Source organism: Poecilia reticulata, chromosome 13 (genome assembly GCF_904066995.2).
Source record: "Poecilia reticulata chromosome 13, P_reticulata-male-v2, whole genome shotgun sequence".
NCBI classification, from domain to species: Eukaryota; Metazoa; Chordata; class Actinopteri; order Cyprinodontiformes; family Poeciliidae; genus Poecilia; species Poecilia reticulata.
The window spans coordinates 24602893-24620876 of NC_088842.1; the positions used below are offsets into that span (position 1 = coordinate 24602893).

The window sequence follows — 17984 nt, forward strand, 5'->3', positions numbered from 1 at the left end:
CTGCATTTCTATGAATTATAGCTCAGTAGTGCATCAGTCCATCCATATTTCTATTGTCCTCCTCAAATCCCAAGATCTGATTATAAGTGGTAAAAGATTTTGGAGGGAAACCCACACACATCCCTTTCCCTAGCAGCACTTTGCAGCCCATTCTTGTTCTTAGGCAAGCAGGCAAATATAGCCCCACCAGGCAAAGTGTAGCCCACCCATTTCTTGTTGGAAACCATGATGTCTGACTTCAAAGAGCAGAATCTTATATCATCTCCTTCACTTTTGGCTGCTGAACAACCCTCTGCTGAAGGCTGACAGTCATGGCTTGGAGATGCCAACTGAACCACATGAGCTACTAAAAGAAAGCTGAAACTCAGCTGAAACGGCACACACACACACACACACACTCTTCTGATATCTTGAGATTTTGTTCACAAAGAAAAAATAGGACTGGTGACAACCTGCAGCCCACGTGGAGTTCTACTGGGAACAGCTTGCTCAGCTTTATGCCAAAAATGCGGACACTTGGTCAGACACAGACTAGATTTTTCTTGAAAGCATCCATGGTCCTCCTGCCAGAACGCGTTCAGGGACACATGTTCTAGTTTTGTAAAATACATGTAGGGACTTTGACATCCATTTTATTTTCCCAAAACTGTTTTATTAATATTATTATTTTGCATTTAAATTTTTCTGGATTCCAATTTTCTACTCTAATCATAGTTCGTAACAAAAAAGTGTGTATTGAGTGAATAAAAAATATTTCAATCAAATAACCAAAGAATTCCAGATGTAAAAACTGTTATTCACCTTTCAGAAATATAATAAAGTCCTGTTATATTAAATGCTTTTGCAAGATATTCAAAACATTCTTTGTGCAATATAGAGTCTTGCATATTTCACATTTAAAAGAAAGAAAAGTCTTCCTTTTGTGAAATCGAAATACACTAGAGTTTAACTTGACCCAAAAAAGAGTCCCAAAGAAACCAACAGTAGAACTTAACCAACTGATGGACTGGACTGGGTATATTTCTGGTTTCCCTTTCCAACTTAGGATGAACGTCAGCCATAACATTATTCCGAACTGTCCTTTTTCATTCCTTTCTTTTCTAAACTTGTCTTTATTCTTTCAGCTACGCAAAGCCATCGAGGGCACTGTGACAGTAAAAGGCGCAAAGCTGCATCCGCCTCTGGCCAGCTTCAGGGACAATGGGACCAGCAGCAACAAGACGGAGGCGACGGAGCTCCATAAGCTGTGGGACCGTCACAAGACCGTGTCGCTGCCAGGAGAACAACCCACGTCGGAGTCCAATGAGTAGTCCCAGTGAGGGAAAGCCGAGGACAAATAGGAAGAAGAGGTGCAGGTGGGGGAAGAGGAGGTGGAGGATGCATTGACATCTATAATCTCCAAATCTACAAACATGTAGAATTCCTCAGGGCTTCAAATCATTATTTAAACACACCATGTTCCAAATTATTATCCAAATTGGATTAAAGTGCCATAAAGATTCAATTTTTGTTGTGCTATTAAATTTATAGATGGTATTGTGTGTCAGGGGTCTTTGAATCACTATAATTAATTTCAGAGACCTGGGTTGATTAGTTTGTCTGGTGAGCTCAATTAGAGGAAATCTACTTAAGAAGGATGTTCCACATTATTAAGCAGGTCACAGGTTTCAAACAAAATGGGAAAGAGAAAGGATCTCTCTGCTGACGAAAATCATCAGATAGTGTAGTGCCATATGACAAGGTATGGAAACATTAGATATTTAACGAAAACTGAAGCAATATCATCGTACTGTGAAGAGATTTGTGGCTGATTCAGAACAAAGATGGGTTTGTGCAGATAAAGGCATAATGAGGAAGGTTTCTGTTAGACAAATTCATCGGATTAAGAGAGCAGCTGTTAAAATGCCCTTACAAAGCAGCAAACAGTTATTTGAAGTTGCTGGTGCCTCTCGAACCTCAAGGTGGAGGATCCTCCAGAGGCTTGTGGTGCATGAACATACTATTCGGCCACCCCTACCCATTGCTCACAAGCAGAAACGGTTGCAGTGGGCCCAGCCATACATGAAAATTAATTTTCAAACAGACTTGTTCACTGATGACCGCTGTGCAACCCTGGATGGTTCAGATGGATACAGTACTGGATGGGTGGTGGATGGCCACCACATCCCAACACGGCTTTGACGTCAGCAAGGAAGGTGGTAGAGTCATTTTTTGGGCCGAAATCATGGGGAGAGAGCTGGTCGGCCCCTTTAGGGTCCCTGAAGGTGTGAAAATGAACTCAGCAAAGTATATAGACTTTCTGACTGATCACTTTCTTTCATGATTCAAAAAGAACTATTTGCTACCTTCCGTAGCAAAATCATCTTCATGCATGACAATGCACCATCTCATGCTGCAAGGAATACCTCTGTGTGATTGGCAGCTATGGGCATAAAAGGGATCACAATCCTGCTCTGACCTCAACCCTATTGAGAGCCTCTGTAGTTTCCTCAAGCAGAAGATATGCAGGTGGGATGCAGTTCATATCAAAACAGCAGCTCTGGGAAGGTATTCTGACATCCTGCAAAGAAATTCAAGCAGAATCTATCCACAAACTCACAAGTTCAATGGATGCGAGAATTGTGCAGGTGATATCAAAGAAGGGTTCCTATGTTAACATGTAACTCGATCTGTTAAGATGTTTTGCATTGAAATAGCTTTTGATTTTAGTATATGTGACCACTTAATGCTGCACATTCAAAGAAGGACTGTTTGCAGTTCTTCATAATACATTAAATGTTTAGAAAATCTGCCGTGCATAATAATTTGGAACGGTGCATTTTAAGTTTTTTATTTTTGAAAAATCTACTGTTCTCATTGGAAGCTTTGTTCAGTAAAATTTGATTTGTACTGTAATAGTTTATGACTTGAAAATTATACTGACCATCATTTGCATTGACCATTTAGGAAAATCTACGAAAATATCACTTGCATAATAATTTGGAACACGGTGTATTGTTAGACTACTGTTGGGCATGAATGTGTAACAGCACTGTGTTTTCTGATTCCTGACATGACAGATAACACTCAATACCTTCCATGTCTGCCATAGTTCCTTCTGTTCATTAAGAGGAAAACATTTCTTCCAGCTTCTCCATCCTGTCCTAAACATCCTAAACATCCTTTAGGACCAGACAAAGATTTTTGCCACCATTCTATTGCCTTATAAAAACTCTCCCAGCCTCCTAATGTCTTCAGTGGTTTTAAATAGATTTTAGCATCTTTTCTTGTTTGGTTCTGCAGAATAGGAAGTGTCTGCAGCGACAAAGCATGGCTTTGCATGAGAGAATGCATGTGGCATTTATTTTATATGATCAAAACGCACCAAAAGCAACACACATGATTGGCCGGATGAATGATGTCTTGGATTTGCCATCCTGTGCCTGTATTTTCTGCCATTCTGCTGCGCCTCCCTCTTATCCAGTAATCTTTATTCGTTACCTGATTTATAACCGGGTATTGGGGTCTTTGTGGGCTCAGAAACTTACAGATTAATATATTTAATATCATTCCTGTAATCTGAAATCATGATTTTGTGTCTTAACCAATCTTCCTTGTTGACTCGTCTCTTTTTCTTTCTGGGGAGATTTTTCATGTTTCGTATTTATCATTTTGTCGCTTTTTTGAATGATTTAAAAGTTATTTTTGTATATTTAACATGCTGTCTGAAACATTTCTACAGTCGAGATTTATTTGTGAAATGCGAATACACTAACAGGGTGATAGCTTGCGGCGCGTGTCTGATGGCAAACTGAAGAACCAGAATAATGAAGTTAAAGGAATGAACTTGCTCATTCCACAAGTGCCTCCTTCTCTTTTATCAGTGGGAATAAAAGCGGTGCAGAACTGCTTCGCTCCTCATAGACATGTAGACCAGTCGCTTCTTGCACTTGTTCCGTAATATGTTAGTGGCTTGATGGTGTTTCACGGCAGTGTGCAATTGCTACCATGGCAACCGTGGTGTCTGCTCACCCCAGGGGGAGCTGAAAGCACTCCTCTCATTTGGTTCTGTTCATTTGTTTGCGCCTTTTCATCGATTCTCATTGTTCTGCCGGGTCCTTTCACCTCGCCGCAGATATCTCATCTCATCTGCTGCGGAGAGAGGTCGCTGGCTCTTTATCAGCCTGCATTAATCACAGTAGAAGTTGTAAATTTTCGTTTTATTGGTGGATCTGCTTGTGGGTAATTGATTTGTGCAATAACAGTAATTCATCTCATTTTCTAGACCTGTTTTAATTGATATGAATGCAAGATAACCTTATTTTTGTAAAGAAATCTGAAAAGAGTAAAAAGATTTATGTATACAAGAAGAAGTAGCGTGGTAAGGTCTTTGACTGTTTGTAGAGGAAGGTTTCCCAGAAGCCTCTGGAAATTAAAATTCACATTGCAACAGTAATCTGCACTTTTGGTGTCTCAGTTGGGCTTTTTGGAAACCTTATCTGGAAGACTGTGGCGAAGCTGCTCCTCTCATCCGAGCCTCCCGAGGCACACAGTCAGTTTTATCGTGCTTCCTTCCATCCTTCAGTCAGAGCGGCTTTGATGAGCCCAGATCTTTTTTCCACTCCTTATGGGACTGTGCATTACAGCAAGCCAAGGGGTCCAAACCAGAGCAAAATTCCAGAGTTATTTTTCACATCGAAAATTAAAACATTGATTTTTTTTTTTGTACATCATGATGAATAAATATGATTTTAACAAACGAGTGTTTGTGTTGGAGTGTGTTTTCTGTCTGAGAGTCTTGGTCATCCTGCAGCTGCGCTCCTGTCCTCTTGTCATCTTTAATTCCCCCTCCAGTGACAACTGGAACGCACCTGGACTCCTGTTTTGTTTTTCTCTCGTTCCCCGTGGGGTAAATGCAGCACTACTCAAACCGTTAGATTGTTTAGTTTGTCATAAATATTTTATTCCGCCAAATGTCAAAGGTTTCCTTTTTCTACACCTGACTGTCCACAGTTGAACCCTAAAATGAAAGATGTTCTGCATCAGATAATCAAGAAGTCAATCTTCATCTTGATTTATACACAGTTTTGCATATTCTGAACACACACCAAGAGAGTTTCTGTTTAAAAAAAAGTACAGTGATCAGTGACAGGAATTACCCTGACTAATCACAGTTGGGTCTCGGTGGCCTTATTCAACAGAGGCGTTAGCAGTGCATCACTTTGCTTCTATAGGAGGCATTTTTGTGTACTGACCTCCATGAGTCAGATTGGGAAATTATCTAGACATTTCCATCTTTAAAGGATCAGGGAGGTGAAACATTTTCTTACAGATTGATCTTCAGTAGATGTCAGTCTTGAAATAATTCTTAAGAAACTTCTGACTGAAAATTGTTGCAGTAAGACAAGTTTATGACTGTCATGAAATGCTAACTGCTCAATATCTGGGCAGTAGCGACGATGTTTCACAGTAACAAGTCCTGGTGAGACCTTCAGTTGTTGAGCACTGCTAATCCACCTCATTTGCTCCTGCTGCTCTTCTTGAAAAGTATCTGTCTGGCTGTATGTTTAGAAAGTCAGGCAGAGATGGAGTCAGAAATATGATCATTGCCCATGAAAAAAGTCTACCAAACGAACAAATCAGAACTAAAATAACAGTGTTTCTAGACCAGAGTATGAAGATGTCAAATACTCCTAGAAAGGATTCAACTCTTTTTTTTCTCTATGGTGCCCAAGTTTGGGGGTTCCACCACAGGAATACTTCAATAATCCTCCTGGAAATCTGTTATGAAAATCATGATTGTCTAACTGACCTGCAGAGATCGCAGATAACATCAGTGAATAGCTGGTATGAACAAAAGAAAACCTCCTGCTAGTTTGAAAGGTAAATTCAGATTCTCTTTGTTTTGCTGCATTGATTTGTTCCCCATGGTTCTTTCCCACAGAGGAGGTTTTGTTGAGCTATATTCCTGTTAACTGTTGACAAAATCAAGTGCAATAAATCAATTCAACACTGAGAGAAATCCCTTTCTTCTTTATCTTATATCCCTTATTTAAATATCACCTGTAAAACAAAAGGATTAGAAACAGGATATGTTTGTTTGACGCAGCCATCACCTTCAAGTTTGAGTAACACTTTATTTGAAGAGGGTGAATAAGACTGACATGACACTGTCATAAACATGACATAACATCTGTCATGAACATAAATAAGCCTTCATGAATATGACTGTTGTCATAAAGCATCATTCGGCAAATAATGACACTTTTAATACAAAGTTGACATTATTCAAAATGTCTTTTTTATGAGAACTTGACATTAACCAAGAAATCACTACTGTTTAAACTTTACCTTTAATAACAGAAAGTTACCTAATTTTTAAAGTGCAATCAGTAATACTTATATAACAAATTTATATCAGTAATGATTTCTTGGTTAATGTCAAGTTGTCATAACAAAGGCATTTTGAATAATGTCAACTTTGTATTAAAAGTGTCATAATTTACCGAATGGCGCTTTATGACAACAGTCATAAATATTCATGAAGGCTTATTCATGTTCATGACAGGTGTTATGTCATGTTTATGACAGTGTCATGTCAGTCTTATTCACCCCCCCTTCAAATAAAGTGTTATCCAAGTTTGTTTTAGAAAGTCCAAACCAGGTTCTAAACAAAACCTCTGCATGATAGAGATCCAGGAAAAGAATATATTGTTGAGCATTCTAGCTCAACAGCTCTGATATGTCTAAAGTGGATGTGCCAAAACTTTCTCCAGCTGAACAGAAAAAAACAAGTTATTTTTGGAACCTAAAGAAGAGCAATCTAGTGTCAAAAGCACAGCTTCAATTATTAAAACTAAAAACCAGCGATCAGGCCCAAAATATGGGAGTAGTGATGGACTCTGACCTGAACCTTCAGAGCCACATACAAACAGTTACAAAGTCAGCCTTCTATCACCTGAAGAACATCTCCGGGATTAGAGGACTAATGTCTCAGCGCGATCTAGAGAAACTCATCTATGCCTTTATCTTTAGTCGCACTGATTACTGCAAGTGTCTTCACAGGTCTCTCCAATAAATCAAACAGCTGCAGCTCATCCAGAACGCTGCTGCTCGCATTCTCACTAAAACCAGGAACATAGAGCACATAACACCAGTTTTAAAGTCCCTACACTGGCTCCCTGTGGCTCAGAGAATAGACTTTAAAATACTGTTGTTAGTTTATAAATCACTGAACGGTTTGGCACCACAATACATTAAAGATCTGTTATTGCTGTACCAACCGTCTAGACCCCTCAGATCTTCTGGTTCTGGTCTGCTCTGCATCCCCAGAACCAGAACCAAACAAGGAGAAGCAGCATTCAGCTTCTATGCACCACAAATTTGAAACAAACTTCCAGAAAACTGTAAAACAGCTGAAACACTGAGCTGAAACGGGTGACTAAAAACCCACCTGTTTAGAGTTGTATTTGAAACGTAATCAGTTATGAATGTAATGATGGCACTTGACTTAATGTAATGTTTGTTGATTCTACCTGGCATGACTGTTTTTGTGTTTGTTATGATATAAAGCACTTTCAAATGCCTTGCTGCTGAAATGTGCTATACAAATAAAATTTGATTTGATTTTGATTTAAAGGGTCAAAGTTCAAGAAGTCTTGTTTGCCGAGTATTTCCTGAGAGATGTTTGAGAGAGAAGATATGTTCCTGCTATATTGCTTCCCAATGAGCCCCAGAACAATACCTGTAAATCCATCTCAATCTGTGTACTTTATATCTAATAAAACAGGAATCAAGAGTAATGATGGGACTAGAATAGACAAAAACATCCATATTAACATAATTCTCTTAAGGCTGTATGTGGATCATACAGCATATTGTCCTTGACTACTAATGTCCTCTATTGCACTATTTTCCACATCCACCTGGTGCGCTGCTCCTGTTCCGTATTCAGCCAACACGACCAATTTCTGGTGTAGAGCAGTGGCTACATCCATTTGATAAAAATCTATATGCACCTATGATTGGCTAGAATTGTTGCGTTCAATAAAAACACATCCAGATAGGCCTCTAGAGTTACACTGAGATTCTCACTCCCCTGAACATTTCAAAAATTCCAACTCACAGTTTCCATTGACTTAAATAGTCCTTCGTTGTGGATTTGTTTACATAATCTTGACGTTAATGTAGTTAACATATTTCAGTACATAGATCAGACATGTAAAAATGGGATGTACCTCATGTTATCAATAAATTAACATGCAAAGCTAAAGATTTCATTTAACAATCTCCAAACAGCTCTTTCACTGAATATTTCTTTTTTACCATTTTGGACATAAGTAAACAGCATCTGCACATGTTCTTGCAGTCCAACTGCCCGTCTGTTTTCTGCCCATGTGAACATTCACTATATGTAAACAAACATAAAAATCTGTTGTTTTGCTGTTTGAGGAGAGCATCTGGACGATGGTTACCAAGCGCTGCTTCAAAAGCTTAATGAGCTAAACGTGTTCATTTGTCGGGCGGGCTGCTGCTGCTCCGTCCATAGGTGGGTTGAGGCAGGGAGCAACCGGACCATATCCAAAGGTTCTGCCCGTCTGTCATCGATGTGAGTGTGGAGAATAATTTTCACAGTTTTTACCTTTAATCTAAAGCCCTCTGTGATTGATGGGATGTTGACCACTGTGTAATCGAGCTGAAAGTGAGAGCTCTGAAGACAGAGAGGAAGGAATCCTGTAAACGGTACATTATGTGATTTAGGATGTTTGAAGCAGTTGTTTGTAACACCATCTGTCCACGCTGGCACAGCCTGCTTCAGGTAAGTGCTGTAGGGCATTGATTTGGAACTAAGCTGTTACAAGTTTACAATATAATAATCCAGTGTGTAATGATGGGATGGTAGTGAAAACGGTCTGTGTCATGCATCTTAATAAGCGGTAAAATAACCCTTCCATGAATTATATTTTGACAAAGTAAACACAAATTAAGTTTGTGTTTTCAGGTTTTATTTCAGTTGAAAAGAAACCCAAGAATCAGTTGTGAACAGTGACATCAGGTTTGTAATGTTTAATGACAAGAATGAACAAAAAGCCCAGCGCTACTAAAATCCCCTCCACTCACTGGAGTCAGTACTCATCTAAATGAAAGCTACGATTGTCATCGAGAGGACACAAAGGTCAAAGGTGAGCCTCGCTGCTGTAGGTAGGGACTCCCAGTGGGTCTGGTCCACTCGGCTCTGTGGTCCGATGTACGGTCACCCACAGGGTCCCGTCAGGGCTCAGGGTCCCTCTGACTGACAGGGGATCCATGTCCTCTGGGAACAGGGATTTATGGGTGAAGGTGTTACTGACGCTCCCATCATCCAGAACCTGAAGAAGAAAGACAGAACATCAGAAACAGAGAAGCAAAGGAAAACGAAACATGATCCAGAAACATGAACTCTAGTTGGTCAAGAGAGGAGTAAGAGTGGAAAACAGATTAAAAACAAGGTGAGAGGTAAAGCATGTAGTTTTGAAATGTTCAGCACTTTTGTATGCACAGCAGCTCAGACTAATTACATTTTCATCAGTGCATGGTTAAGAAGGTTAACTTGAGTTTTCATGTCGATCATTGGTAACAAACTATGTCAGATTGAGGAACTTTTTACTGTCTGTCACTGTTCAGTTTGTTCTACATGAGGAACTTTTCTGACTCCTGATGATTATTTTTAAAACCAATAAAGAAAGATCTGGACCAGTTAAATGTGTAGTTTAATTCAAATATGTACACTAACACTGATGTGAATGAATCTGGTGGAAAATAGTAAACCAATGAGGCTCCAGAAGTAAAGTCTACAAAAGGTTCTGCCTGTTATAATTTTATCATTTCCAGCTTCAGCAGAGACGAGGAAGCACATAAGTTACAGGCTTGCATTTTATTTATCTGCCCAAAATCCTGCAGTAAACGTTTCCTTTAGCTTTTCTGCATTGAAACGCCAAGTTATGCTAATGTTGCTGATCTGTTTGCCAGTTTGAGAGACCAAGGCTGTAAAAACCAAGGAGGGATTACAAACTGCTGGAAATGTTTTGAAAAGGAGACATCTGGGTATACTTTGGGTTTTATGAACTTAGCGCAAAGTAATAAGAAACTACTTCATACACACAAGGGCCTGATTTGGTAAATAATTGCACTCCTTTCACGTGTCAAACTCATCCTCTTTTTCAGTGATGTGTGCCTGATATTTTTATAACTTTGTGTATATAAAATAATTATATCAATTTCTCCGTTTCTATGTTCAGCCCATTCTAACAGCTTGTGCTTCACATCCAGAGTTTAATCAAATGAGCTTTCTAAATAGGAGCTATTCGAATTGATGCAGTCAGCTGGGGGTATGCGCTGAGGGCATGGGGGTCCGACCCTTCTCGACGTACAGACAATACACTAAAAATGTATGTGTGCGGGATGGAAAACGAACAGGCTTTTATTTATTACACTGAATAACTGATAAATCAGCTGATTTTATTTATCAGTAAGCTCACCATGGCCAGCACTACAAGGTGCTGCTGATAACATTCTTTGATTTTTGATTTGGAGTGAAGAAGAGTAGAAAATGGAGGCTCTTTAAAGGGAAACTATTCTCTGTAGTAGTGGAATGTGTCTTGGGTTCATTTAGAGAGTAAGACTTTTAACGGGTACTAGGAAGGCTAAACATGTTGTAAAGTTGCCTTGTTTTGTCTGTTAGCCCAGTGGTGTCCAAACTTTTTGCTACATGGGCCAAAATCAACAAGTTGGATGTATTCTGAGGCAACAGAAATCTTAAGTTTTATTTTTTTTAATAATTTTTGAAATCTATTTTTCTAGGACATTTTTTTACATAAATAGTTAAATGTGCAATATATTTAAAAACCAAACATAGTCAAACCGTTGTAGAAAATGAATCTGAAAAATAGAAAAAATACAACAGGATAGGGGTCACTCTTCAAAACCTCTTGCTGTTTTTATCCACAGTCAAAATTAGCTACAGAGTAAAATTTGCTTGATGGCTGTGTTTCTACTTAACATGAAACTAAGATTAATGAAACATTATTTTAAAAATAAATGATTAATTGGACATTAGTTATGATTTGTTGCTAAATGGATGCTTGGAATTTCAAATATATTTCTTTACCACTTAAGCATGTGGACAAGCTCTGAAAACTCAAGTGTCGTTCTAAAATTATTTTTAGTTGCTGATTTCACTTTGAGATCACTTCATATTTCTGGTCAAGCCAGATTTCAGGAAACACATGCCAGCCTGAGCAGTGGCGCAACTACACATTATTCAGGTGGATGCGAAAACATAGATTGGCGCCCCCCACCACCCAACCTCCCGAGGGAAGGATCGTCAGGGTGAAGGAGCGACGCTCTCCTACCCCCCCCCGAGGCGACGATACGTGAAGGGTAAAACTCGCTACATTTACCTCGTTATGTGCGCGAGGTGAAGGAGCGTTACACGTGCCGAAGTGTATGGAAAAACAATCATCGGCGCGCCGCCCCCTCCAGACGGGGTTTTGGCGCCCCCTCTGGTGCTGCGCCCCTATGCGTTGCATACCCTGCATACCCACTTTTTGCGCCACTGAGCCTGAGTGAAGCTACGTAGTAAGGCAACAGTAAATATGTTAGCCACCATATTTAGATTTTCAATAACTTATCTTCAGGGGAAAAACAAACAGACACATTCACACCTTCTGTGCGTGAATGACGACATGGTGGTTGTAGGCCATCACTACGATGTCGTGTGGCTCGAACTGACTGAGGTCAGCTGCCATACAGTAGGAATCACCGAGACATCGCACCCCATTTCCCTGCCAGTTCGTCACAGTGCCACCTACAGGAGGAGTGGATGCAAAACAGGACTTGAAAAACACATTAATGTACAAGACTAGCTGAGCTTTTTATGAATAATAAAACGTTTAGAGATGAGCTTCTTTTGTTATGTTTAGTAATTAATAAAGCCAGACTTTATTACGCAGTGTTTGTTTTTAAAGGCTTTTCAACAAGAAAAAAAGTGTGTAGTCTGGAGAGGAAGCAGATACAGTTCTTCAACATCTTTTGGATTTGGTTTAATATTCTCTACAAATTTGTATTCCTATCGACAAATGACAAGAAATATGTCAAAGGAATATCCATTTAAAAGCAATAGATTACTCTCACGCTTTTTTATGGATCTGAGGCAAAACTCGTTTCAAACCAGAAAACTTTCTAAAAAAAAAATACTGGATGTTTAAAGTTCATTACTTGATGGTGCAGACCTCATTTTTTATTTATTTTTTCCTGACTTTTGTTACTGTGTCATGGACTCATGAGAAACAGACACGTCATTAGGTAAATAAGTGTTTTTCCTACCTGTATTTCCAAAAGATGACCTGCTAAAGTTGGGCGGACTGTCGGGCCCCGCTGAACCCTCCTCTCCGAAAAGACTAGAGCAATTTGCTGAGTGAATAAAAGGCTCAAAAAGAGCATCCAGGGAATCAGAGGATCCATTAGGTGATCCATCTGATCGATATGAGCTGGAAGTGCTATAACGCGATGAGGAGCGATACGAGGAAGAGGATCTTTGGCTGGAAGTTGTCAGTGATGCCATGACTGAAGGTATCGGTGGCCTTTAAAACTTGCTGAGAACCAACTTCTATCCCAGATGCAGCCAATCTGTCCTCAGATATGAGTTCTCATTAAACACTGACGGAGTCTGCCAGCAGCTACTGACCTCACACTAACCATCCTGTAGTCCTTGTTGTGGGGTTTTATAGAGCCCTGCTGCATTATGGGACACAGTGTTGGCTACTCTGCAACGCATTCTGGCTTTAGCCCTAAATGGTAATTTGTCCAAGCACTTGGGCCAAGAGTGTAACGGATAAACTGATAATGAGCGGAGACCGCTTCCTACTCTCACACACAAATACCCACATCCAGAGATAACGCCCATCAGAGCTGCTGGAGACGTTTCTGGCATGTAGTCAGAAATAGAAAAGCCGTTGAGAGGTTAGGGCGTCCATACGACTGACCTTGCATGCAATGTCAAACATATCTGACTCGTTTACTTTCTATTCTGCAAACAAATTGAAAGCTTTGCAAAGCTAAAGCAGAGGATACTTGTTGAGGAGGCACTCTGTGAGCCAAAATAACAATCTGTGCTTGCTATTTTTGAATTCAATTTTCTGTGTAGAAGACTAACTTTGAATGGATATAGAATGTTGGTCTGGTTTTTGTACTTATCCACATAGCTATGACAAATCATTTCCAGACTTTATCTGCATTTAATGTGACGTAACTCTTGCACGACAGAAGAAAACAATATTTAAAAAATGAAAACACTGTCAGAAACTGGTTAGAAAATTGTGCACTCCCTTGATACTTTGATGGCGTACCTTTTGATTCAATGTCATTGTTAAGTCTTGTTTGGTAGGAATCATCTTGACTTGCCAATGTCTGATTACTCTGAAAAAGTTCTCCAAATCATTCGGGCTGTGAGGTTTTTCTCTCGTTCACAGCCCTGCATATAAGTGTAAACTTTTTGCAATTCTAAAAAATAAAGTTCTTCTTCATCCTGAGTTTCCTAGCTGGCGCCTAAAGGCGCAGGTGTTGGCAGATGCTCCCTGGCGGGTCGTTAGTCCGTCACAGGACAAACAAACAACTTCTGTGAAGCAAACAGACCTTTATGAATTGCTGCTAAAGACTTAAACTTTTGTTTTATCAGTTCATGACACATTGGAGGACATTTATTAGATCTGGATGTTTTCTTTGGAAGAAAAAAACCTTTTCTTCCAACTCCCCTCTTAGTAATAGGCAAGAAGAAGACAAGACACTGTTGTCACAGACAGAACACAATCAGTACTTCAGTGCTGCTGCTGTCAGCGTCTTGACAGCTTCCAGGACTGGATTCCTTTGTCTTTTTTATCAATAATGGGGGAATGTTCAGTTGTAGAAATGTTACTGCTGCACTCCTTTTTATTTTTATTTCAAATATTGATCTTTGCCATCCCACAATGAGTGTGGATTTATTTTCTCCTGATTCATAACTACAATAAACTCCTTTTCAGCCTCTCTGTAAACCAAAGCTTTTGCTAAAGGACACAAATCAGCAAAGGTCACGAGAATCCTCCTGAGGCCGAGCTCTCCTTCAGGTTAATCAGATTTACTATAGCTGATGACAGGTGTGAAGTCAAGAGGGATGAATGCTGGAACAGAATCAAAAAGTGGATTAAGCAAAAATAGGAAAGCATCTGCAGCCACTTTTGTTTTTGGAGAATATTTTTACCTGAAAAGTTGAAAAGGTTTTAAATATGTTTAACACAGTGTCATCACAAAGCTGTTGCATAATATTAACAGGGCTGTGTAGACTTTTCTACCCCTCTGTTAGCCTTCATGTTTTCTATGACATTTGCAAATTGTCCTAAAATCACTACGACATTCAGGACGAATACCTTTAATAATTTGTTCTCGTACAGTCCAGCCTTTGCCTCGTGCTCAGAGAACTTTGTTGTCAGCAGTAATTCTGCAGGTAATATGAAGCACTGACAGCCCCAATGTGTTCCCCCACCAGTGGAACAAATGCATCTGCCTTTGTGAAGCAGCATACATTAATAAGTCCTTGGAAAGCCTAAAAACTTGACCCTGTACAAGGTGCTACTATTCAGGATGGGGAGACACAATAGAAAAGAGACAAAGTGGGAGAAAGTAGACTCAGCTGTTTTCTGCAGCTTCTCTCTCAACTGGGCAGCGGAGGAGTTCATCCTCAGCTCCCTCACTGGGGACCCAGTACCTCCTCTGGGAATGGTTTCAGCCCCTAATGACACATTTTGGTCTCCAGAGTCCAGAGCTGCCTCGCTCCTGGCCCGCTCCAGATGGTGGACCGTCACTCGGTGCACCATGGCTGAACTCAGAGGAGATAAAATGACGGCGTTAATGAGGCAAGAAGTACACAGAGAACACCATGATGGGTCCATTTAGGTTTCCTGAGCATGACTGAGTCATTGTTAAATCAACCTGCATCAATGTGTTTGCAGCTGTAAAACATTCAGGAACTGTAGAAATCTGCATGGAAGAATTTAGACTCACGCAGAGGAAAGGAAAGTTTTATCAATTTCTGGAAAATAATGTTTTGGGGCAATTACAACCAAAAAAAACTTGAAAAGAAGAAGCCTTGTTTTGCTTTCTTGTCTCTGTATCTTCAACTAAAAATACCACATATTTCCTCAAGTTTAACAATAAAACTTCAGATTCTGGGATTTACTTAAGTCTTGGCCCAGATATTACTGCATATCTTTAGAGCACCGCCTGAATGGCAGCCACTCAGACCCGAGGCTCAGAATCAGATTTTTCAGTCTGTGGTGTAAATCCGATCAGATGCCGCTTCGCTTTGCTTCACAACCTTGACAAGATGAGATTTTATACCAAAAATAGGATTTTTCTGAAAGGTGCTTCATATCAGCTCTTTTTTTTGTGACGCAAACAACTGTTACTAGAGGGTCCACGGCGCTTGCCCCAAAAAGATCAATTAAAAACAAATGCTATATATTTATCAATATAGGCATATTGCATATCCACGTAAAGGGAATAAGCTCTTCTAAATGATAGAAATAATATTTTCTACCTCAACCACACCCAGATTGAACACTAAGCAGATTGATAAAAAGAAACGCAATTAGACGCTAACGAGGCTAACGAGGCACACCCGGTAAAAAACGCAACAATAAAAGAGCAACGAGGCCCGACACACAAAAACTATCTATCAGAGTAAAGCCGAAGCTCTGCGGTTTCCAACAATACCAGAGTCACCATGCTACGTGCAAAACTCATTGAACCAGCAGTTAAAGAAGAAAAAACGAAATAGCTCATTTCACGAAGCTAAAATCAAACATCCAGTCCTACCTTTGCTGTTTCGTGGTCATAATCCATATTAGAGTAAATATTTCCACTTGGTTGATAATTAATTTTCCCTGAGTACATCTCACATGGTTTTCGGTTCGGCACAGAGGCATTTCCATCTTCTAGGTACCATAAACAAAATGTTGAGTCAAACTTAGTCAATGTACGTCACTTACGTTTTCCCCCTGTAATTGGTGAATGACTTTAGATTCTGTATCAATGTCAACGCCCTCGGATTCTATTGGCTCTGACGGTTTGAACGACATGTCAATCGTCAAACTTTAACCAATGGGTTCCCGAGAAACTGCCCCGCGCAGTTTTGAAAGCCTGAATGGAGAATTGGATGATTTTACGCGCAGAGCGCATTGTTATTGTAATGTAATTATGAGATATATTTGTTTTTTCCTGTGATCATATCATTTTGACAAATTAGTTTTCATTGCTATTTGCATTTTCATTGTTATATAATTCTATTTGAAGTGTTATTGTAAATTAATCTGTTCCATTTTCAGTCTATTACAATTTGTCTATTTTTTTCTTTTTATGAATGAATGCAATGTGGATTTTTCAAAGGAACCCCCGAAAACAATTATTAGATGTAATTACTTATTTATGATAAATAATAATTTATTATATGAAAAGAATAAATGATTGAAACAGAACCTACAGAAATAAAAACTAAGAAAGTTCAAATGGCACAAATTGCAAATTTGGAAGGTCCGCCTAGATTTTTATCAAGTAATACCTCTCTAAAACCCATATGATTAACTTTTTTTTTCATGAAACTTGGCACAGTAAAAGGTCAGATTGTGTACTGTTGTTTTCTACATGTTTTGGATTTCAACTGCATGCTTTGAAAGGAACCTTCATATATTGAAGTGTTTTTTTAGGTAGAATTTTTTTTTCTTAATTTCTGCTGTTTATCATATTAATTCACTTTCATCAGTAACAGGTAGGGTGGTTTTTAGAACTGTAACATGTTATGTAGGGTCTTGCCTTTGTTTTGATACCAAAACAATTAAAATAAACTCTGTAGTTCTTGAGATACATTCATTTCATTTTGGGCATGTTATTGTCAGCCATATTGCTCAAAAACAGGCCGTGTGCCAAAGAGGTTTTAAACTAGCAGAGCCCTTTGTTAACACTTATTTTGACTAAATGTTGAAGAATTTATGGTTTCATGTTTTTTTTAAACATGCTGTAGGTATGCACTGTAATCTCACAGTGAAGGAAAATAGTTTCTTTATCCACATTAGTGCTTGATATAAAAGTGTTAAGCATTCAGGATCATTATATCACAAGAGATTTGAGATTTAATCACTATTCGCCTTAAAATTGTAATATTCTTGTTTTCAAACATATTGCTGTTTTTATTGTTCTTGTTGTGAGCATTAAGTTCACTATGATATGTTTGAAAAAGACTAACATTGTTACAATAATAAATGAGAAGAGGTTAAAAAAAATTCACTTTGCTCCAACTTTAGGGACAACAGGGCTTAGAGGGACACACCAAAAGTTATGGTTAAATTCAGAATTCATCAGCAGTAAAAATTGAAAATAGCTCCTCAAGCAGCTTAGTAAGGCTGATGTTTGTGGTTGTGAGTATATAACTAAGCTCGAAGTTTGGTTGTGAGGCCAAAATATAACATTATATTGTTTTATATACACAAAACTGAAGTGAAACTCAGTGGAAAACCAAACCTGAAAAACCCATCATTTCATGTGTTGTTTTTCTATGCCTGGACCTTGCGTTTCTTCTCATGCCAAAAGTTGTTTTTTTTTTTCAGATGAAAAGTTTCCCCAAGGATGGTTTCTTCTTTACATATTTGCTTTAACCAGTTTTCCCTTCTGCAGCACAGCAACGTGTTTGCATTTCATGTTACTTTCCACAGCAAACAATTACATTTCTGAATTTTAAATATGTCTGTGGCAAGTATGGATTTTCCCACTCCTTTTAGCTTGGTAGGAAACCATACTTTTTTTTTTTTGCCTTTTAGTTGCAGAATATTTCAGAATATAGCTCCACCTCTGTGCAAACATCAGCCAGTCTCAAGTTAACTCAGGCATGGTCACCTCTTTTATCATTTCCACAAAATGGATCTGTCAGCTCCCAGGAGAGT

The 17984-nt window shown here is 39.0% G+C and overlaps 2 protein-coding genes across 4 annotated transcripts in view; one reads left to right on the forward strand and one right to left on the reverse strand.

Annotated features, from left to right (window-relative positions):
* The window catches only part of LOC103475184 (chloride channel protein 2), a 104288-nt gene extending 99547 nt beyond the window's left edge, over window positions 1–4741 (forward strand). For all 3 annotated transcript variants that reach the window (XM_081614548.1, XM_081614550.1, XM_081614549.1), the window contains exon 23: window positions 1125–4741. In XM_081614548.1, the coding sequence (XP_081470674.1) occupies window positions 1125–1310 (186 nt within the window). In that variant the 3' untranslated portion in view covers window positions 1311–4741. The remainder of the gene's footprint in view (window positions 1–1124) is intronic.
* Window positions 4742–9030: 4289 nt separating this feature from the next.
* hspb12 (heat shock protein, alpha-crystallin-related, b12) lies at window positions 9031–12900 on the reverse strand. Its single transcript, XM_008426191.3, has 3 exons — window positions 12343–12900; window positions 11682–11824; window positions 9031–9347 (listed from the first exon to the last, which is right to left on the reverse strand). Exons 1-3 carry the CDS (start codon window positions 12578–12580, stop codon window positions 9156–9158), a joined length of 573 nt encoding a protein of 190 aa, XP_008424413.1. The 5' UTR covers window positions 12581–12900; the 3' UTR covers window positions 9031–9155.
* Window positions 12901–17984: the final 5084 nt, after the last annotated feature.

Coding starts and splice junctions, on each gene's coding strand:
- hspb12 (XM_008426191.3), bottom strand. CDS start 12,580: ATGGCATCACTGACAACTTCCAGCCAAAGATCCTCTTCCTCGTATCGC. Junction 11,825..12,342: donor GTCATCTTTTGGAAATACAG/GTAGGAAAAACA, acceptor CTCCTCCTGTAG/GTGGCACTGTGACGAACTGG. Junction 9,348..11,681: donor TCGTCATTCACGCACAGAAG/GTGTGAATGTGT, acceptor TTTCTTCTTCAG/GTTCTGGATGATGGGAGCGT.